Genomic DNA, 23,889 nt, shown 5'->3' with positions numbered 1-23,889 from the left:
AGGTCCCATGGTCAATCTCTGGCATCTCCACGTATGGCTTTCTCAGAGAGGTTTAGCTTTCAACCCCACCTCACAGAGCCCTTTGAAAATTGTAGTTCTGAGAAGAGAATAAGGTAAAGGGACCCCTGACCATTAGGTCCAGTTGTGGCCGACTCTCGCTTTATTGGCCAAGGGAGCCGGCGTACAGCTTCCGGGTCATGTGGCTAGCATGACTAAGCCGCTTCTGGCAAACCAGAGCAGCACACAGAAATGCCGTTTACCTTCCCACTGGAGCGGTACCTATTTATCTACTTGCACTTTGACGAGCTTTCGAACTGCTAGGTTGGCAGGAGCAGGGACCGAGCAACGGGAGCTCACCCCGTCGTGGGGATTTGAACCGCCGACTTTCTGATCGGCAAGTCCTAGGCTCTGTGGTTTAACCCACAGCGCCATAGGATCCTCCTAATACAGTAACTCTCCATACCCTTAACAAACCACAGCTTCCAAAATTCTTTGGGGGGTGCCATGACTGCTTCAGATGGTACCATAGAATCTATTAACTTGTGGCAAGACTCCTGTTAATTGTAATGTTTCATTTGACTAGCTTAGCTCTCCTGCCAGGAATATAGCTGGCTCCTTCCCAGCTAAGCTTCCCTACCGAGTTACTAAACTCATATGCCTCCAATTCCTTATCTGAAAATAAGGGCATTTTCTTTACTGCATCATTTCACCGATCTGCAATTTCCTCCACATCTCTAGGGACCTGTCCCTGAAGACTTAGTAAATATTTCATAGCTCTCAAACAATGTCATTCTATAATGTTTTTTATGCTACGTTTTTGAAAAAGATAGCGGAAGTCAAGCTGCCATTTCATCCAAGGAAGTGAACATAGTGATCAAATAGCCTTAATTCCCCTCCTCATGGTGTTTGTGTATTAATTGCTCATTTAAAAATAGAGGCAAAGGGTCACCCAGTCAATAGTGGGGGGGGGGGCAATTCATGGGATTAATAGCAGCTGTCAGATGCTTCGTTCTTCATGTTTTTAGCATTAGTATTATTTGGCCCAAACACTCAAACACAGTTTCGGGGGGGAAAGTCTCTGTGAAATTAGAATGTCTTTGGGGCTTTTGGAAAATACAGGCGGAGAAAAACTTGGATGGAAACTTCAGCCAATAATTAGCCTTTTAGCATAATGTTCTAATAGTCGCCTTATAAACTAACACATTTATTATGGCCTAAGCTTTCATGGACTCAAGCCTGCTTCATCGGAGGCATGAAGTGAAATAGTAGTTGGCAGGAATGTAAAATAGAAGAATGCGAGGTAGGAGTTGAATGGCTGTGAGATGCAAAAAATTAAAGTCAGTGATAATTAGAGCTTAAGTATGTTAACAGCAGAGCCAACCCACCCATGAGACAAGGTGCAGCTACTGCCTTGGGTGGCAGGATCCACTGGGGCATCAAATGCAGCCTCCAGGGAATGCATCACCCTCTGCTGCTGCTGTGCTAGCAGCAATGGCTGCAGCTGCAGTACTTGGAGGCTAGATCTGTCACCTCCTTGGCACCTGATGTGATTCAGAGCAGACCCCTTTCCCCCCCCATAATGGTCTTTGATTCCCACATCAACCATTGGGTAACGCTGATTTTATTTCCCCCGCCTTGTTCACAATGTAGAACTTCACTCACCCCCTTATTCCCAATGTAGTTTTCCATTCCCCCCCCTTGTCCTTGATGCAGATCTTCACTCACTCCTTCTTCCCTGGTGGGGTGTGTACCATTTTTGTGGTTTGCCTCAAGGGCTAAAATTTCTTGGGACAGCACAGGTTAACATGGACACCTTTAACCTTTTAGCAGGTTAACTGTAATCCAGCTATTTCGCATTACATTTTTGCATTGGAGTTCTTTGTTTTTGTTCTGGAACTACCGTATTTTTCCGTGTATAAGACCAGGTTTTTTTCCCTAATAAATTATGTCAAAAATTAGGGGGCGTCAAATACACAGATAGTGCCAAGGCTGTTTTCTTAAATCTGAGTCGCCCCAAATGTCTTATACATGGGGGCATCTTATAGATGGAAAAATATGGTAAATTAGTCTACCAATACCAGGATATATCTGCTATCTGTGCCTGTTTCTTGCAAATGGTTCCCTGCACCACTGTGGGTGTTAAGGCAATTATTGCATTTGTATCTTACCTTTTTCTTTACAAGGAGCTCAAGGTAGCAGCCCAAGCCACTACTAGCCCAAGCTGGGGAAAGAGCTGCGTAGGCACAGGCATGGGCACATTGCGACGCCACTGCACCCACACTTCTCTTTCCCCAGCTCAGGCTGGCAGAGGCCACAGTGGCCCAAGCCCCCACCAAACCTCCAGAATCCAGACATTTCCTTTAAAATTTAAACATCTGCTCAGATGGGCATGTTGACCCCCCCCCAAAAAAGAGGATATGTCCAGGTTTCCCCGGACATATGGCAAACCTAATACATGGTTATTCATGCCCAAGTGGGGTTTGAACCCTGTTCTCCCAGGTCCTACTCCAACTGCTACACCACACTGGTTTTCAGAAGTTATCACAAATGCGCTCCTGCAAAAAGTTAAGCATGTGCCTATTAGAGAGAGAGGTATATATTGTTATATTTACAACAATGAATATAGCAATTTGTAATGGTTCTAGGGGTTGCTCGTGCGTAAACTGGTGCCACACCTGGCTGGGTTGCCTGAGTGAACCTTTTCTGTCCGGACAGCCGCTCGCCTGTGGCTGTCTCAATCGCTGGCAGAATCCGTCAGTGGGCGTTTCTTGAACTTCTTCCAGCAAAGAAGCTCTTTGACGCCTAGTCTCCTCCTACTCTCCCTGCGCGGAAGCCTTCTGCGCAAGAAGGGTGTGGGCAGCAGAGGACCCTTACTCTCCCCGCTGGTCCCCGGCGAGGAGTTATGGGACCGCCTCGCCGATTCCCCCATCTGCCCCCCTTCTCCACTGGTGCTACGCTGATTCCCTTCCCCAGAAGATGGGCTGCCTCTCCCCATCCCGGGACGCTCTCTGGAATCCCTCTGGAGCCTGCTTTCTCCCTCTGGCCCTGATGGCAGTTCCCTGACACAATTATTATAACTCCTCCCTATCTGCCTGCTCACCCCTCTGATCTCCCGCTATTTCAAGCCTCATTTTCTAAAAGAACACATTTCTTTCCTATTTCTACATCATGCTTCCTGTAACACTCCCCCTTCCCAATTCTGCTATTTACCCAGAGCTCAGGCAGAGGGTCAATGACTGGTCATTGTCCGGTCATTACACCCTGATGGCTCTTCTGCCCAGGCAATTTCCTGGTTTAGCCTGAATTTCAAATCTAATGTCTGGCACCTAGTTTGCCTCCTACAAACCCATAACACTATATTTAAAAGCACCCTGTTAATGTACAACAAAATGTATTTGGTTATATATATATTATTTTACTATCCTGGGACCACAGCACCTTCTTAAACATTGGAAGCTTGAGAATTACCTATGGAACATAGCTGATATTTTGGTGAGGGGTTTGATGGCAGAAGAGGTTTCACGCTGTCATCTACAGCAGGGGCGGCCAACTCCCAAGAGACTGCGATCTACTCACAGAATTAAAAACTGGCAGTGATCTACCCCCTTTTGGGGGGTTCAGGTCAAAGTTGTTGAGCATTTTGTAGGAAGGAAAGCTCTGCTTTTTGGGGTTCAGGTCACAGTTGCTGAGCTTTTTTTAGGGAGGAGGGAAGTCCCGTTTTTGGGGGGTGTAGGACAAAAATGTTGAGCTTCTTTTAGGAGAGCCAAAGTTGTTCAGCTTCTTTGGGGGGAGCCACTGATCTACCAGTGATCTACCACAGACGATGTGATCTACTGGTAGATCACAATCTACCTGTTGGACGTGCCTGATCTATAGCAATGAAAAGTCTCTCACCGAGTTTAAAGGGCTTTGGACTCAGAAGGCCACTTAATACCACCTGTGTGCTTTTCATACTAAATGTACCACACTGAGAGCATTGGCTAATGATAGAATCCCCAGAGACACCCATTTGTGAAGGGAAAGTCTGATCCTCAATGGTCCATGTTTCAAAAGGAGCTGAGTACATCTGTGAGCCACAGCAGCAGGAACAGAGGGAACTTAGCATCATGATACAGCCCTCCTAAAATGACCAGTTATGCTTTGCCAAAAGGGAGGATTTGCATAAAATTTGTATATGATAATGTATATGTCTAGATGCAAATTTTAAAAGAAATTACTATAATTTAAATAGAAATACAATACATCTCACCATAGTAGCAATTACACCGGGTGACTTAGGAGCTAGCTCAGTCTGCTGACCAGGGATGGGCGACTTCAAGACTCCTGTTGTCTCTTTGTATGGTTCCTTCTCTTTAAACCAGACTTTGGACTGGATAATCCTCAAGCAGAGGACAATTTCAGATGCAGGACTGTTCTCTGATAGATGGAGGGCTGTCTTCTGTAAAGCAAGGAACATGATCACCCTAAGCCCCCAGTGTGAGATACTTGGAAAGGAAGCCCTGCCCCATGACTAGAGACCAAATTTGCCCTCTTTCCTCCAAAGCTCTTCTCTCATTGACATTCCCTTTGTTGGACAGACATGTGACCTGGACTTACTCTTTGACTCTCCTTTCTCCTTTGCTCCCCATATTCAGTACATGGCCCAACTCACTTTGCTTCTCCACTTAGAACATTGCAAAATATAGCCATGCCTCTCTGTCCCATTGGCTAAAGCTTTGGGGCATGCCCTGCTCATCTCTCACCTAGACTACTGCGAGTTTTCCTCTCTGGTCTTCCATCCTCTCACGTTGGTCTCCTTATGTCTATCTACTACTCCACTGCCAAAATCATTCATCTCTTTCATCAGCCTGATCACATGAAATGCACTTTTCAACGGATTGGTGGGGGAAAGTTAACAGGGGTTGGGGAACATCTTATCTGGGATAAATCACCCCTAAGAGATGTGGGGGAGGGAGTTAAATGTTTAATGGAAAAAGTGTAGAACTAGTCAATGATGCCAAGGTACTATAGGGTAAAATGTATGAGAAGGTGCTTCTGCCTTTCAGGGCAAGACAAGTTAATCCTTTTAGCTCTGTGAATTGATCAAATGTATCCTGGTGCTAAACAATAATTGTGTCCAGCAAGAAACACCTCTGATATTAACTTTGCTTTGTTTTACAGCTCCGTGTTTATGCCCAGCCCCAGCAGTTACACACAGCAGAATATGCAGCAAATATAACTAAAGAGATATTTGATTTCTTTGAAGGATACTTCAACATGAGCTATTCTCTTCCCAAACTCGGTAACGAATTAACATTGATGTTCATTTGCTTTCAGGATTTTGTTGCCAGTCACTGAGTCACCTGGAAATTGACAGGAAGTATGATGTTTGAAGTAGTGGTGTTTAGCTGCTGTGCTTGCACATTAACAGTACCGTATATTAGCATGCTTTGATGGGCAGATGAAGCTGCCTTATAATGGGCATGTACTGTACACACATAAGGCTAAACCATAGTTTAGCACTATGTCAATGACTTTCCACAAACCCAACCAAATTGTCAAGATTGCAGTTGAATATTGCTTTCAAATAGCCTTGGCTTAGTGTTATGTACAAATATGGGGCTACGGTTTATAACAAACCAATGATCAGTTGCTAAACAACACAAATTGACCCTGGCAATGTGTCCTATGTTACAGCGGACAGTCCTCAATTTGAAAAGCCACCCAGTCGAAGTCTAGTTCAAAGATTTAAAAAGAGAGTGCCATTGGCTTAAGTTGCCCCACCAACAGCACCCAGGCAGCAGATTGAGTTATGCTGTATTTCTATTAAATTTACTTCTATACATATTAATCAGAATAGGGAAATTTCATGCAAATCTGTACCCTCCGTTGTCCTTTTCCTGTTGATGCATTTCTTCTATTTTGACTATACCTATGTGGCTTCCCCACATGGAAAGGTTGGTTGGAAGCAGCAGATGTGCCTATTTAGGATGGCTTTGGCCTGAGTAGTGCCAATCCCCACATGAACTTTGAGAAATGTCATACAGACCCCAAAGGCAAAATACAGGCCCACTGTGGCTCCAAACCTTGTAAATAGCCTTCCTTAGAGATCCCTGGAGCATGTGTTCACTCCTGAGGAGGGACAATGGCTGCTCTACTGAGGGCATTTTCACTAGACCCTTGCACAGCCCCACTCAATCCAATTTGGGGCCTGATATGGCATTTTGGAGCGGCCCTGAACCACCCAGATCCAGGTCCCAAAGTGATTTGGGGGTGGCTTCTTTCACAGTGTATAAATAGGGTTAAAACCCCTGATTAAAGATGCTGTCAGGAGAGGACAAGAGACATGTATAGACTGCCTGCATGAATCTCCTCCCCTGCCAATCCTTGCCACCAGGCAGCCCTAGATCACTCCAGTTAACCCGACTCTACCTAAGGGGATCCAGGGTTGCCTCAGCCCACTCTAGCCAAATCCTGTGTTGTCCCATGAGCCCAATTCAAGTCAGAATCTGGTATTTGACCAGAGCCGCTGCATTGCCCTAGTTTTCACACAAGTCTTCAAATCCCCTCTGACCCTCTCTCACGGTATTAGTGATATTACACACACATGATTGCAAAACCTATGTTGCCAAGGCTGAAGCATACAACAACAAAAACACAGGCCAAAATCACATGTGCATTTTCAATGGATCCCTCTGCTTCAGCTATTTCAGGGGACCACTGCTCTAAGAAGATTTGATATCCCGCCTTTCACTCCCTTTAAGGAATCCCAAAGCTGCTAACATTCTCCTTTCCCTTCCTCCCCCACAACAAACACTCTGTGAGGTGAGTGGGGCTGAGAGACTGTGTGACTGGCCCAAGGTCACCCAGCAGCTGCATGTGGAGGAGCGGAGATGCGAACCCGGTTCCCCAGATAACGAGACTACCGCTCTTAACCACTACACCATACTGGCTCTCCACACCATACTGGCAGGAGCTCTGGGGTAGAGTGTCTGCTTTGCATGCAAAAGGTCCCGGATTTAGTTCCTAGCATCTCCATGTAGGAGTGAGAATGTACCATCCCCGAAAACCCTGGAGAGCTGTTGCCAGTCAATGGGCACAGTTACTGGGCTGGATGAATCTGGCTCAATAATGGCTTCTAGCCACAATGGCTGCAGTCTGCCTCCATGGTTAGAGGCAGTGATGCTTCTGAATACCAACTGCAGGAAACCACAGAAGGGAAAAGTGCTCTTATGTTTTGAGGCATCTGGGAGCGCACTGTGAGAACAGGATGCTGGACTAGGTGGGCCATTGGCCTGATCCATTAGACTCTGCATATGCTCATATGTCCTATTATAAGGCAACTTACTATGTTCCTGTTCACAAGTAAAGGAGCTGTGATCTATCTGTTAATACTCACCTGAGATACATTTTATTCTGCAGACAGAAGTGGTTGAAGTGTGTGTGTGTGTTTATTTCTCAATGTATGCAATTCCATCTGAACAATGGTGGGTGGCAAACTACTCAGAGGTGAAGTGCGGTTCAGAAAGGTTGAACTGCAATTATAAACATGCTGCCCTTCACAGTCCCAAAATGAAACCCATTTTGACCAAAATTAAACAGAATGCAGTGGTTTCTGGATTTTGAACCAGTGGGTCATGCTTTAGCATTGCCCATCTCAGAATCAATTTGAATTCTATGCGAGGCTAAGTAGCGGGGCTGTTCAGCCTCTCAGAGGAACCTAGCGTCCATAATTCTCATTTAAGCTGGTATTGATTGCCAGCCGTGAAGACATGACCCTCCATGTTGTGGGGAGTAGAAGCAGATGTTCTTCATTACATGGGGATTTAGTTTACTTAATTTGCCAATAAATATTTCTTAGTCCCATTTACGAAATCCTTTTACAACCTAATTGCAGGAAGACATTGTAAAGACTAGTTTGGCATTACCAATCAGGCAGCAGAAAGCATCCCCTGTGGCAGGGGAAGAGCGTGCCAAGTGCCCTACTGAGGGATTGGGAAGAGGTCCAAAGGGATGTCTCCAAACTGGGTGTACGGGCATTAAAATGGCAATTGTGGTTCAGTTGCTTTGCAAGGTATGGAGAAAGTGAAGAGAGAGACGTTTCCCTTATTCTTATAGTACCCAAATCCAAGCTCACCCAATATACCTATGTAAATGGTTGGAGATTCAGGGCAGATGAAAGGAACTACTTCACACAGCACATATTACTACCACAGACTCTAGTGATGGTCACAAACTTGAATGGCTTGAAAGGGTGTTTACAAATTCACAGAGGATAAGACTGTGAGTGGCTAATAATCATGATGGCTGTGTAGTACCTCTGGTATCAGAAACCATATGCCTCTTGAGCCTATTTTATGTGGAAGACAAGTGGGAGAGAGCTACTGCACACCTGTACTGCTTATGGCCTTCCTAGAGGCACAGGTTGGCCACTTATGGTACATAATGTTGGACTAGATGGGTCTTTGGTTTCATCCAGCTGGTGTCTTCTTACATTCCTGGTAGGACATGTACCTGGCATAGCTCCCTTCTCTTCTACATCACCCGTTGTTTGGCTGAGGAAAATAGGTACAGGTCTGAAGAAGGAGTTGGAGGAAGCCAACTGAGATATTTCATCCAGGACTCTGTACTGACCAGGCAAGCTTCAATTTTGGGTGGAGCCTCAGGAGTACATCTTTCAGAGACTATATTTCAGGAGAGATTGGACAGGCATCTGCCAGGGATACTGCAGTGTGAATCCTGTGTTGATCAAGCTGGTGGTGGACTAAATGTTTTCCAATATAATAATAATAATAATAATAATAATAATAATAATAATAATAATAATAATAATAAATTTATTTATATCCCGCCCTCCCCGGCCGAAGCCGGGCTCAGGGCGGCTAACAACACTAAAACAGTACAACATTATAAAAAGTAATTAAAATCAAAATTGATGGCAACCATAAACTAAAGTTTTGTAAAGATTGCCAAAGGAGGGAGTCAGGCTGCGCCCTGACCAAAGGCCAGGTGGAACAGCTCTGTCTTGCAGGCCCTGCGGAAAGATGTCAAGTCCTGCAGGGCCCTTGTCTCTTGTGACAGAGCGTTCCACCAGGTTGGAGCCGCAGCCGAAAAAGCCCTGGCTCTAGTTGAGGCCAGCCTAACCTCTTTGTGGCCTGGGACCTTCAAGGTGTTTTTATTTGAAGACCGTAAGTTCCTCTGTGGGGCATACCAGGAGAGGCGGTCCCGTAGGTACGAGGGTCCTAGGCCGTATAGGGCTTTGAAGGTTAAAACCAGCACCTTAAACCTGATCCTGTACTCCACCGGGAGCCAGTGCAGCTGGTATAGCACCGGATGAATGTGATCTCTAAGCGAAGACCCCGTAAGGAGTCTCGCTGCGGCATTCTGCACCCGCTGGAGTTTCTGGGTCAGTCTCAAGGGGAGCCCCACGTAGAGCGAGTTACAATAATCCAGTCTGGAAGTGACCATCGCGTGGATCACAGTGGCTAGGTCAGGGCAAGAGAGGTAAGGAGCCAACTGCTTAGCTTGGCGGAGATGAAAAAATGCCGCCTTTGTTATAGCTGCAATCTGTGCCTCCATGGAGAGGGAGGTATCGAAGATTACACCCAAACTCTTAACGGACGGTGCTGGCACTAATTGCACCCCCGCAAGAGATGGGAGTTGCCCCCTCAGTCTCATGTCGTCCCGTCCCAGCCAGAGGACCTCTGTCTTCGAAGGATTTAACTTCAACCGGCTCCCACGTAACCATCCAGCCACAGCCTCCAAGCATCTGATCAGTGTGTCTGGGGCCGAGTCAGGGTGGCCATCCATCAACAGATAGAGTTGGGTGTCATCAGCATACTGATGGCAGCCCAGCCCAAAACTCCGGACAAGCTGGGCGAGGGGGCGCATGAAGATGTTAAAAAGCATCGGGGAGAGTATTGCACCCTGGGGCACTCCACACACCAAGGAGTGGCGGGATGACAATTCCCCCCCAAGCGCCACCCTCTGTCCCCGACCAGAGAGAAACGAGCGCAGCCATTGAAGGACTGTGCCCTGGATCCCCACGTCGGCAAGGCGGTGGTCCAAGAGTTCGTGATCGACCATGTCGAAGGCTGCTGACAGGTCTAGAAGAATCAGCAGCCCCGACCCGCCTCGATCCAGCTGCCTGCGGAGATCATCTGTTAGGGCGACCAGAGCCGTCTCGGTCCCATGACCAGCGCGGAATCACCTTACCCAGGAATGGAAGATTCAAAATCGGGCGGTAATTGGATAGATCTAAGGGATCTAATGATGTTTTCTTTAAAAGCGGACGCACCACTGCCTCCTTCAGTTCCCCTGGGAATGTCCCAGTGCCAAGGGACAGATTGATGATATCCCCCAGGGGGGCCCGCACCTCGTCTGGACACGCTCTAATCAGCCAGGACGGGCACGGGTCGAGAGGACAAGTGGTGGGCTTTCCAGCTCGGAGGAGTCTGTCCACATCGGCTGGGGATATCCGGTCAAAGTGGTCCAATACTGAATCTGAGGACAGTCGAGGGGCCTCCAGTTCCTTTATTGTATCCAAATTGGCAGGGAGGTCATGGCGGAGCAACAGGACCTTCTCCGCAAAAAAGCTCGCAAATGCCTCACAGCTGTGTGTCAAATTATTATTTAAATTTGGCTGTCCTTCGAGGGACGTTAAAGACCGAATTATACTAAATAATTGCGCCGGGCGAGAGCTAGCGGATGCAATGGAGGCTGAGAAGTAGGACTTCTTAGCGGCCTTCACTGCCATCTCATAGGTTTTCATAAAAACCCTATAAGATCCCTTCCAATTCTTCAGTTCTATGATTGCAACAATTTGTACACATACTGTACCTAGTCAATAGGTGTCAATGGAGGACACCTAATCTTCTTGCCTTCTTTCCTCCCGATGTTAGTGGCTCCTTATCTCACTGTCTCTCCTTCCCTGGCTCTTCCCATTGGATACATTCCAGTGGGAAGGTGAACATGTAGATGCATACAGCCAGGGGCTGTCCTGCAAATACCATGACTCAAGGCCCACAAATTCAGCTCCACATGCTCTCACCTATTTGATTTCATAAGCTCTCCAAAATGTTGTGCATAGTTGCACCCACGCTGTCAAAAGGGGGTATGTGAAACTGGAAGCAGAAGAACCTGGTTCACCAGCATCGTCCTAGCATTTCAGCAGTCCAGACACATGTTGAATGTTCTGCTGAGTCAGACCAAGGGTTCACCATTGCCTATACTGACTTGCAGCATCTCTCGGAGGGTTGAATTCCAGGACCTTATGCATTTCAATGTTGCAGGGGGCACAAGCAACAAGCCGAAGTATTACGGTTAGATACAGCAGTTCTGTGACTTGAATAAGATAAATGAGCTTGAACACTCATGGTAAATGTCTCTCTTTTTCTATCTAGACAAAATAGCCATTCCAGATTTTGGCACTGGGGCCATGGAGAACTGGGGGTTGATCACTTACAGAGAAACTAATCTCCTTTATGATCCAAATGAATCTGCTGCTTCAAACAAGCAAAGAGTAGCGGCTGTGGTTGCCCATGAACTTGTTCACCAGGTACAGCTTGCAAAGCATCTTATCGCAAAGGCATCAAATGATAATATTTTAGTCAAGGAAATAATGGTTCACTTATCCCATCTATTTTATTCTGTCAGATTTTTCTGCTTCCTTTACAGCTGCAAAATAAGTAGATTTGTTTTAAAGCTCTGAAGTACTGAAACATATTTCAGATAATGGTTTTGTCTCATTTTCATCCTGTATCAACAGCACTTCATTTGCTGCAGATTTACTGTTGGGGCTACTACAACACAAAGCTGCAGTGAGACCATAGTTTCCCACACCCATTTTTGCTGCTGCAAATCATGATAAATTGCAGGAGCAATCTTCTCCCATGGGAAAGTGGAAGAGAAATGAAACAACACCACAGTGATGAGCAACATCTCATGCATCAGTTGAATTAGTCCCCCCCCCCCCGAGTCAGCCCTACTATTAGGCAGAGTGAAGCTGGGTGCCTCAGGTGGCATGTGCTGGGGCTGCAGATAGGAAGATGATAGTAAACTGAGCTTTGTGCAGGGATGTTGGGCCAGAGTTCAATTTTGATTGCATTTTAATGAGCAACTGCCTAATTCACACTTCTACAACCAAGAAGCAAAGTGTCACACAGCTATCCTGTGAAATTCACACTTCTCCAAATTTTGGATACAGTTGTTGAACTAATGTGTACAAAAATGTATTTGGGGGGAAAGTGTACATACTGTAAAATGCATGCATTGGTGAAAAAAACATTTATTTAGTCACTTATTTATTAGTTATTTTTCTCAACCACCCTTCATCCCATAGAACGTCAGGGTCCTAACAAACAAAATATAAACAGAGCAGATAAAATATAGATATAATTAGATTAAAGCCCAGTGAAAAGAGCGCAACAGAACAGTTCAGCAATGGTCTCAAAAATATCCAATACCCCAATGCCTCCATTAACATATCTGTTTTAAGCTGGTGCCTAAAAGTCATCAGTGAAGTGGACAGCGTATCTCCATATAAGGAACCCTTTCATCTATTAATTTTGACACAGCAAGATCTGCACGATAGCTGTATTATGTAAATATTTGCTAAGTTACCATAGAGCTATAACCTGTATAAATAATGCTGCTCTCCCCCCCCCCCCCCCCCGCTTCCCATTGTAGTGGTTTGGGAACATTGTGACCATGGACTGGTGGGAAGACTTGTGGCTGAATGAAGGATTTGCCAGCTTCTTTGAATTTCTGGGGGTCAATGCTACAGAAGGAGATTGGCAAATGGTAAACATTAACATTCTTACATTACATTATATTATGTGCTTATATTGTGGTGTGGAGCATAAGCATTATTATTACTGATTTATGTAGATTTTTTGCACTGATAACATGGGGGGAAATGTTTTATCAAAAACTCAAAACAAGCCACAGGTATAGTGTAGAATAAAGCATGTTATTTTAAAGCCATGGAGTGCTACCAAACCACCCACTATGACCATGTCTTTTTCATGTTTCCTCCCCCAAGACCACTATGTGTTCTTTCTTCCTCACAAAGAGCCACAAACTCTCCCCTAGCCTGCAGACCATCCTCTCTCCAATCTACAATTTTCCAGCAGAAGGAAAACAACATATCTCTTCCTATCCCTCCCTATTTCCCCCCACTCCAGTCAGAAAAATCTTCCCTCGGTGCCAGGGGAAAAAAAGGGAGGGAGGGAGGAGAACTCCCCAGGGGGTTATGGATACACCTCCCCTTCCTGTCCTCCTCTTCCCAAGATTATCCATTCAGACTCTGAGGTAGAGTCCTACAAGAGCCACTTTCCAAGTCTTGGCTCAATCTGTGTGCATCTTTCACCCCTCAAGGTTCAGGTTGTCATCACAACATGATGACAGACCAGTAGAAATATTAAACAGAGAGACACAATCATTTCTTGTAATCTTATTCAGTGTATTTTGCTCCATTTTTCCTTCATTTTTCTTTACAGATGGACCAAATTTTGATTGAGGATCTGTTCCCTGTTCTGAAGGAGGACTCTTTGATCTCCTCCCATGCTATTGTAGTGAATGTGTCTTCTCCTGATGAAATAACCTCTGTGTTTGATGGCATATCCTACAGCAAAGTAAGGAAGAACTTGTCTTCTCTTTGATACAATGTCAAAAAGGCAGACACAAAGTCAATAGTGTTTGAGTTGATATGTCGCTCTTCAGGAAAGGTCAGGAGATGAAGCTTTAAAGAAGTTGATTTTATAGCATCTTCTGACAAATGAATTTGTGTGTGTTGGGTTTTTTTAAAAAAAAATGCAAACTGATGTGGAAATATGTGAACTTATAACAGAGAGAGAAACTGAGAGTAACTGAAATTGACAGATCCGTCCATCCCAACATACAGCCCTTTTTCCCAATCAGATTGCCACAAGCAAGGGTGGGGAGAGCAAGCAAATGACCATAAGCCAAAGGGTTATGTAAACTGGGCCTTGCTTGAACACAAATGCAGAAGGTCAGCATGCTATGTGAACCTGGGTCATGTTTGCTAGAGAATGTCTTCACTTAGGAATCTTTTTTTTAAAACAACAACAACAACCTCATGTGCAAACTTAAGTGCTTACGCTGCTTCCTTGTATATGTAGGTATGTAGTGTTGTATGGGGCTAGAATCTTCTTCAGATCAGAATTTCTGAGAACTTTGGCTTTTGTTAGTGTTGCCAGAAGTGGCCAAACATTTTGAAAAGCATCTGCAGGCAGGATCTCTTAAATCCACAGAAAACCAAGTCTCAGGCAGAGCTATTTGAGGCAGGAGGGTAGGGCTTCCTTTGCTCCCAAGCCACAGGCGGCATTTAAGGTAAGATGCAGACAAACCACTATGAATTGCTTATGGCTGAAACCGGGTGATTTGTGTCTACTTCTTGTGCTCTGTGGTTGTTGGTTCATTCTGGGTTGTGTTGACTCTCACGCAGTAAGGAGGAAGGCTATGGGCTAAGGAGAGCAGTTCATAAATATAAGGCATTAAAAATATAAATTATATGTTGCTGGACTGTGCATAAATAAGGGAGTTAATATTTTATCCATGTATTTTGCTCAGTCAGTCAGACTTTTTCAAGTTTCAAGAACATGGCTTGATTGAAACTGGTATAGCATCAACTGATAATTGCTGATAATCCCAATCTCTGCTTTCTTAGGGAGCATCGATTCTCAGAATGCTGGAAGACTGGATCTCACCAGAAAAATTCCAAGCTGGATGTCAGGTATGATCTACTCAGATTGGTGTAGAACAGGAAAATAGGGAAATGCTTAGTAATTAGTGTGCAATCCTATGCACACTTCCTTGAGAGAGTAGGTCCCCACTGAAAACAATGGGCCTTACTTCTGAGTAAAGTTGTTTAGGATTGTGGTGTGGATCATTGTAGGGAATTTTGGTCAGAACTTTAGAGAATTATTTCACTTACTTTCCTCTAAAGCCAGATTGCACAATCCATTTTGGTTCACAAAACAGGTCTTGGTCTTCTCTGAGCATCTGCTCTGTGATGACATCTCCAAACAGCAGCAATTTGAATGTATAGACAAGTACATAAGACCCTTCCCCACAATTATGTTTGTCTATCAGCTTCTCTGTTACTAATCAATATCAATTCATTTCCTTCTGATACACCCTTCCCTTCAGCCTCCAGGTTCTCACCCAGGGTCCAAACAAACACCCAGCTCACCCACAAAAGCTTCACAAGGAGAGTTCCCAGAAACAGCAGGCATCACCCTAGTCTCTCACTCTAGACTTTTATAGGCAGGCCCAAGGTGGGTGGTACTTCCTCAGGCTGCCCATAGCTGTGTCCCATTCAGCTTTACTCTCCACACCCAGTGCCAGGTACAACCGGTTTGTTGAGTTTCCGAGGGAGACCAAAGGATAGGGAGATGACTACCCTCCACTCACAACCCTTTCTTCACCCTCTGTCCCCTCCTCCTTCTCCATATGTTTTACTGTCCCATGGCAGGGCTTATATGGACAGACCCATATAACCTTTTTTTAAGGTTCTCTCACCCACCTGAAACTTCAAGCCCCCCACCACCACCTGGGGGGGGGTCAGGCAAACCTGGAGACTTAAGGTCGGCCCTGAGGGTCTAGAAACTGCAATGCCCCTTTTGACATGTGACCCTGCAGAGAGTTCAAAGGGTAGTGCAGCCTTTGGCTTGAAAAGGGTTAGCCATCACTTCTCTAGAGGTCTCCAGTCATTTCCTAGTCATTGTAGGCCATTTGTGTATGCTTCCTTTAACAACAGTGATGCTTGCTACCACTGCTATTTTTCTAGAAAAAGAGGTGCCAGAACTCACCATGATTGTCTCCCTTGTTCTCTTGTAATGGCAATGGCACCCACCTGAGAGGTGCCAGAACTGAGTTCTGGCAAGTTCCAGCTGATGAAAAGCCCTGTTTGGAGCCACTGTGGTGTAGTGGTTAAGAGCGATAGACTCGTAATCTGGGGAACCGGGTTCACGTCTCCGCTCCTCCACATGCAGCTGCTGGGTGACCTTGGGCTAGTCACACTTTTCTGAAGTTTCTCAGCCCCACTCACCTCACAGAGTGTTTGTTGTGGGGGAGGAAGGGAAAGGAGAATATTAGCCGCTTTGAGACTCCTTAGGGTAGTGATAAAGCGGATATCAAATCCAAACTCTTCTGTTTGCTACCTTTGTCAGGACTCTGGTTTGAGTCCCAACTTCCATTTTTTGCCTAAGAAGAATGTGTGCCTTGCTGCCTTTAAAAGATACTGTAGGACTGTTGTGGGGAAGCTTTGGATGTCAAGAGTTGCTGACCAATAGCTCCCATCATCCCTGTCTATTGGCCATGCTTGCTAAGAGTGATGGGAGTTGGAGTTGAGCAAAATCTGGAGGGCCAGATGTTCCCCACAAGCACTGGCTGCACTAGTGCTTAAATGAAATTATTTACCATACCATTATATTGGGCCATTGCTCACTGTTACATCGCAGATGCATCTAGTGCCCACTGCCAGAACTGAGACCAAAGTGATAAAGGCATCCAAGCCTTTAGGATATTGCATTCTGTCATCACGGTTCTTATGCTAATAGAGAAAGGTCACCGTTGCGGTGAATGTAGCCTCCCACCCTTATTTCTGTACCATGGTTGCAATCCATTTGCACTTACAATTTGCAGTCTGCCACAATGTAAGCTTGTGTTGTACGTATATGCTGAAAGTACAGAAGTTGTTGAGAGTGAGACAAACAGTGCCATCTACTGTCCCACTACAGCTAAGTCAGGAAGGTACCAGGAAGAAATGGATGGTGTTATATACTCGATGTAACAGTTGTAACCTATCTGTCAAATAGCAATTGTCAAAGTGTCAAAAAAACAAAACAAAAACACTTTGGAACTCCCTTCCTATTGACACCAGGCAGGTGCCTTCACTGTTCTCTCTTTGGCACCTACTAAAAATGCTTTTCTTTAGACAAGCCTACCCAGATACGTAGAATGCTGGTGTGTGTTTTAATATGCTTTTAGTTTATTTCTGATTTCTTTGAAAGTTTTAACTGCTTGTGCCAATTATTTTATTTTATTTTATTTTGTAAACATCTTTGAGGGTTTGGGGTTTTTTTGGGGGGGTGGGGTTGCAATCAAGCAGTGTATAAATTTTATGAAATAAATAAATATACCAGCGAGTTTCAGAAGAAGCCCTCTTCAGACAGTCACAAAACCAAAATATGAAAGGCAGCATATTTCTCTACCTCTCCCCCGCCACTAATACACCATCACTGTTACTGCCACATCATTCTCAGGAATCTCTAAAACCCTCCTCCCATGCAGTTAACGTTCAGTGGCAGAAAAGCCAACCAACTACATGGGCAGAAGCTTTCATACAGATTCCTGGGAGTGATGCAAAAGCAACTGCAGAAGCAATGCCAACCACGCCAACCAGACGTGCATTTAGGGAGCTCAGTCCACAAATAGCTATTATCCATGCATATGAGCTTGTATAGCACATAAGGAGAACACAGGAGTATGAGATAAGCCCTGTTGGATCAGACACATCTAGTCCAGCATTCTGCTCCCACAGTGGCCAAACTCATGACGAGAAGCCCAGAAGTAGGCGAGGTGTTCAATGAGTGGTGACTTACCATGACGTTCCTGTAACCACCTGGCATATTTGCCAACTATGTCATCCTGCCAAGTGGTAAGAATATGATTATTTTATCATCATCATCATCATCAAGAGCACCTACACTTGATCATTAACCTGAAGAAGCAAAGACATGACAAGATTTCCTTTGCCTCTTTGCAAATATGATCAGCTATTGAACCATGTGGTGACAAGCACCCTGTGATAATAGCAATCTGGGCATGTAACTATAGCCACCAAAAATGTACCATCCAACAAAGTGGTTCTTTCGCTGAAGCCAGGAGAGCAAGACTCTCCTGGCTTCAGCAAAGAGGGAGAGCTGCGCAGCACCCCTTCAGCCAAGTGGGAGGAGAAATGGAAGGGGCTCCGTTTCTCCTGCCGCTTCACTGAAGGGGCGCTGAGCAGAGAGGGAGAGAGTTTTTTTCTTGTTCTTCCCCTTTAAAACAAGGTGCGTCCTATGGTCCGGTGCGTCCTATAGAGCGAAAAATACGGTATATCACTTTAAACCTGACCTTAGGTATAAGATCTAGAAGAGGAGGGGGGAAACCCACCCATCTCAATTAAAAACCAAAGCACAGGGGTGATTTAAAAAGACAATTCAGCAGAAACACAGCTGTGTTCCCTGACAATACAATCTAGAGTGAAAAATCAACTTCTCTCCACGCTCCAATCTTGCATGTCTGCAGGATCCATTCTATGGTCCCTGAAAACAAGTTTCAACGCTTTCCAAAGGACAGATCTATTTTTTATCCAGCAGTGACATTGGGAGTCAGCATTTTCCAGCCTGACACATTTACTAGGCAGTGCATTAGCACGAAAGAGCTTGGAAAGAGAGAGAGAGAGCGCTCTGGCTGTGTTCTTCTTTGTTTACTGAGGCCCACATGGTGTACCTGGATTATAAATTCCTGTCTTGGTAAATGGATGAGTGTTATTTTAAGATGTGTTCTCGAATAATGGGAATATGAACTCAACCAGGGTATAATGAGAACAATCTGCTCTCTTACATAAATAGCTTTTAATTGGGGGGAATAATTAAGGTCAATGAGAATTACATTTGTAACTGTTTAATCAAGGACAGATTTAAAAATAACCCTCAAAAAAATCTCAGATCCCTTTCATTCATTTTGTACAACTTTTCTGTATAATCATTCTAGTCACAGATGAAATTCTTGGGTGGCCAGCATCTTACACCCGGTGATCATAGAAGCTCAGCATCCTACACCTGGATCTTGCACATCAAGGCTGGGGAACCTACAGCTCTCCAGATGTTGGAGGACCACAACTCCCATCAGCACCAGATTTAGGGTGGTGCAGGCAGTTCCTCCTCACAAGGCACTGAGCCAAGGGAGTACAAAATATGCTGTAAGGCACTTGAGAGCAGGCACAGAATAGAAAGTGAGAGGGAGGAGGGCATGAAAACAAGAGATATTTAGGGAACGCACAACATTTTGTCCTCATTCAGGGTGCCATATTACCAAGTCTATCCCTGATCCTATCATACTTGACCAGTGTCTGTGGCGGCTGAGGTTGAGGGGTGTTGTGGTCCAACATTTGGAGGGCCACAAGTTCTTCAGCCCAGCACACACAATCGTTTATTTTATTTGTATGCCACTTTTCCACAAAGGAATAATGCTCAAAGTGACTTACAACAAAGAAACAGATATGTATTTCAAACATTGCACAAAAAATCCTAATAACATGGCAAAACAATAACACAGTAACATTTTCACAATAACATAGCAAAACAAAAATATTATAACATACCAAAAAACAACCCACATTTCAATACTATAAATAGAACAACATGCAGCATCCGAAATAAAAAATAACAAGGGAGCTTCACAGTTTCACTTTAGTCCTTCTTGAGATGTTGCTCAGAGTCCATCTCCTGTAGCAGCTGTGGAAGCAGCAGTTTGTTCAATGGAATTTACTTCTGACTGAATATGCTTAGGAAGCATCCATGCAGTTCAATGTTATGTGAGGAAGAACTTGCTGATTCAGGCCAGTGGCCCACCTAGGGCAGCATCCTGTTCTCCCCTCAAGTCCTCCTGCCATTCCCGGCAGCTGGTACCAAGACACATGCTGCCTCTGATCATGGGGGCAGAACATAGGCGAAGGGTCACTGATGGCCTTCTCCTCCATGAATTTGTCTCATCCTCTTTTAAAGTCATCCATGTTTTTGGCCACGAATGTCTCCTGTGGGAGCAAATGGTTTAACTTTGCGCTCGGTGAAGAAGCACTTTCTTTTGCCTGTCCTGTACCCTCCAACAATCCTGCAGCTTCATTGGATGCCCATGACTTCTAACGTTAGGAGAGGAGAGAAAAGCATTCTCTATCCACTTTCTTCATGCCTTGCAAAATTGTATACACTTCTCGCATGTCAAGGGTTGGTTCACACTTCTGCTGTGCCTAGAAAGCACGGGTCTGAGCGGTTTTCCCTTTGCCCCTCTCCTTACCAAGGGAAAAACTGCTCTTTAGCAATAGATTGGAACAAATGGCAATCCAGGGAAAACCCAAATTGTCATTTTCTCCAATTGAGCGCTAAAGGTAGCAGGGTTTATTGGTTTTGGTTTTTTTGTTGTTGTTGTTTTGCTTTTATTGTGTATTTTGTGCTTTTATGTTTCATTTTTATATTGTGAACTGCCCTGAGATCTGCAGATGAAGGGCAGTGTACAAATCTTAATAAGAATAAGAATAAAACAGTTTTCCCTGGGGGGAATCAGAAGGACAAGAGGATGTGTGACTATGCCCTTCCATGCCTTTCCTCTAAATTATGTAAAAGGTAAAGGGGCCCCCGATCATTAGGTCTAGTTGTGACCAACTCTGGGGTTGCGGTGCTCATCTCGCTTTATTGGCCGAGGGAGCCAGCGTACAGCTTCCGGGTCATGTGGCCAGCATGACTAAGCCGCTTCTGGCAAACCAGAGCAGAGCACGGAAACGCCATTTACCTTCCCGCCAGAGCGGTTACCTATTTATCTACTTGTACTTTGATGTGCTTTTGAACTGCTAGGTTGGCAGGAGCAGGCACTGAGCAACAGGAGCTCACCCCATCGCTGGGATTTGAACCTTCTGATTGGCAAGTCCTAGGCTCTGTGGTTTAACCCACAGTGCCACCCGCGTCCCAACTTCCTCTAAATTAAAATACTGCAACCTTCCCCAGGAGTATTTCTTATAGTGTTCAGTGGGAACCTGAATTTCCTTGAGAATCTTGTCCAGAGCACTGTTATTTCCTTTAGCGCTCTCTGTGCTTTGGAAACTTGCCTGTTGCTTGCATGCAGGTTTTAAACTGACTGCAGCAGCACATAAGTGAGATATACCAACAGTGACACTCGCACTCTGGCCAAAGACATGACGCCGCACTGCTCAGAAGGTCTCTGCATGAAGTTGGTGCATGGCTGAAATAGGCAAGAAGGAAGGAGATTAAGAGGCACATCTGTTACGTTATTCAAAGCCACCCTCAGATTTTTGAATCATGCCTATGAAACAACAAGAAGCCAATGCAGAGTGAAAAGTTGCAGTTGCTGATCCACAGAGTCAGGAGGGTGGCAATTGCATGCTGCAGAACTTCTATCTGTTAGAATTCCTGATCTATGATTGCAGTCATGGGATTTTTGTCTATCACATGACAGTATAGGTTTTGACTCCACAAAGTGGGAAGTGACGGAGAGAGGATGTTTGTGTTACTGTGTTCCGTGAAGTGGGACTATTGTCCTTTGTTCTTTTTCTCTTGGCTGTCTGATGCTAGAGAGAGAGGGAGCCATGTTGCAGAGCTCCGTGTGTGTTTATATGTAAATAAAGTAGATTATCCAAAATGCTGAGTTGCTGATGTGCAAACTCTGCGGATCCCTAAGTGTGCCGGTGTCGGTTGGCATCGGTCACTGATGTTCGGGCTGAAGAAAGCTTATGAAGCTCTTGAGTGATCAACCAGGAGGGAGAGAACATGCCAGTTGGGCATGTGTCTCTGCCAGGGTCCTACTCGAGTGTAGGATCAACTCCTGACACTAACATCAGACCATTAAAGCTGTTGAGGTGGGTGTTCATACTAATATTGAGTAACTGTTTCCATTTTCTCCAACAGAAATATTTAAAAGATCATGAATTCAAAAATGCAAAAACAAGTGACTTCTGGAAAGCACTGGGAGAGGTATGTGTATATATGACTATAAATCAGTACAAATGTTTGTATTATTTTATTAGGGACAGCCTCCTAGTCCCACTTCCCCCATCTTTTTGCTTGGCTAGGAAATCTAATCTTAAAAACAACTTCTCTCCATACATTTTGAATGCATTGCTTCTGGCTCACACAAACTCCCGCTAAGTGCGACAGCATTTCTCAGTAAGAAAATGCCTCAAGGCAGATGGATAAGAAGAAATCCATAATGAAAATAAACTGCAAAAGAATTTCAACGTATTGGGCATATCTGTTCAGCATGCTTCATCCATAACCTGCCCTGCTATTTTTAAACAAGGAAGTGGCTCACCTGGTGGTGCGGAACTACAGCAATAGGCCTCCTGCAGCAGTATCTCCTAGTGGGAAGGACGAGGAGGTGGCAAGGTCAGAGCTGCACAGACAACCTGCAGGATTGGCTCTGCTGGTGCAGCTGCCACCTTGTCCCTCCTAGTAAGTGGCACTGCCCCACTGTCAGGAGGCTTATGCTGCAGCTCCACCCCACTAAGTGAGATTCTCCTGCAAGAGCAACATCAAGTACCTTAAATGGGAGCTCACCCCGTCGTGGGGATTCGAACCGCCAACCTTCTGATTGGCAAGTCCTAGGCTCTGTGGTTTAATCCACACCGCCACCCGCGTCCCTGTTCAAGTACCTTACACCTCTTAAATAAGACTGCGGAAGTGAAGAAAGCTTGGGTTAACCGGGAGTGTACTTTTGTGAAAGTACCAGCTCAGTTCTGGTTCTGAGAACAAATTATAGGGTTCAGAATGTGCTCAGAGGCACCTTGTTTTTTAATGCTGACCATAAGCTTGTTCACATATTACACAAGTGTTTTTTTTTAAAAGAGTGTACAGCTTTGTGCAGCTCAGCTGTTGTATGCACAGATGCCCTGACTGTACGCTTATTGGATGTTACTGTGCTCAACTATTTGTGTACAGAGTTGTAAATTTGTTGAATGGAACATGTGAACACGCATATATTTTTTGCTCCTGGCTCTGGCTGGTAGATCTTGAATCTCTAGTGGTTCCAGTGAATTGGTTCTAATGAGCCTGAAGACTGCTCCCCTCTGGCCTATTGCCTTTTATCAGTGCAGTCCTTGCTGTCCTGGTTGCAAAATTATGGAGAGGAGAAAAGAGAACATGAATGAATCAAGAAGCACAGATCACTAGGAATGGATGTCTGGTGGCAGTCTATCTTTTTTGGGGGGAATAGAAGCAATTTGACTAAAACTGCTAAGCAAGAGTCAGCCAAAACTCTTCTTATCAACCCCAGTTGGATACTCAGATCCTTTGAAACTCTTTTTTTCCTTTAGGACCATTAATCATGTGTGCACGTGTTTCAAATGAAGCTGTCAGACAGCATCTCAGGCAGATTCCCTGTGGCTTTCATAGCCACAGTGCATGCAGACAAGTAGCCATGGCACTTTATCCCATCAATGTGGCAAACTTGGGCGGGTGAGGTTGTTGCCTACAGGGCCAGAGCTTATATCTGGTGGGAGGGGGGGAATGAGATTTCTTCCAGGCACCTTGTCTCTGGCAATGTCCAAATCCCTCTCCTTCCTTTTGTTATACTAATCATAGCAAACATCTTTGTATTGAATTTGCTATACTTCCCCCCACAACTTTCATGGAAGGAAAATATGAAAGATATTGAATGCTGTCACCTAAGGTGGCTTGTGATATCTTGAGCATTCACCTCTGCAGGAACTCCAAAATGTTGCCATCTATGCAAACAGTGTATGTTGGAGCCTACTCCCACAAGTGTATAACGACTGGCTGGCCTTTCCTTGTTGTTTACAATCAATAAATACTGTTATTTAGACCAGCTATGCCCGTGTGTTTTCCAAAGCCAGCATTTAGAAGAGAAAACAGTAGGTTCTCACCTCCTAAGCAGAAGAGTAATATCCTTCTTCAGTCTCCTTTTGGTGTTCTCAGCATGATCATCCACTGTTATTCTTAGGTCAGTGGTTATCCTGTCCAAGAAGTCATGGACACCTGGACCAAGCAGATGGGCTACCCTGTGCTGAACGTTCTTCCAAACTCAATGATCACACAACAGCGCTTTCTCCTGGATCCCACAGCAGACCCTTCCCTGCCAGCTTCTGAATTCGGG

The 23,889-nt window shown here is 45.0% G+C and overlaps 1 protein-coding gene across 1 annotated transcript in view; it reads left to right on the top strand.

Annotated features, from left to right (window-relative positions):
• Positions 1–23,889, top strand: part of ENPEP (glutamyl aminopeptidase) — a 59,670-nt gene that overhangs the window by 16,486 nt on the left and 19,295 nt on the right. The window contains exons 4-10 of the mRNA XM_083757239.1: positions 5,161–5,281; positions 11,382–11,536; positions 12,667–12,780; positions 13,479–13,613; positions 14,669–14,734; positions 21,687–21,752; positions 23,737–23,884. Coding sequence (XP_083613365.1) covers positions 5,161–5,281; positions 11,382–11,536; positions 12,667–12,780; positions 13,479–13,613; positions 14,669–14,734; positions 21,687–21,752; positions 23,737–23,884 — 805 coding nt within the window. The remainder of the gene's footprint in view (positions 1–5,160; positions 5,282–11,381; positions 11,537–12,666; positions 12,781–13,478; positions 13,614–14,668; positions 14,735–21,686; positions 21,753–23,736; positions 23,885–23,889) is intronic.

This window comes from Podarcis gaigeae, assembly GCF_964106915.1.
Source record: "Podarcis gaigeae genome assembly, chromosome: 9".
Classification (NCBI taxonomy): domain Eukaryota; kingdom Metazoa; phylum Chordata; class Lepidosauria; order Squamata; family Lacertidae; genus Podarcis; species Podarcis gaigeae.
This window is presented reverse-complemented; position numbering and strand designations above follow the sequence as displayed.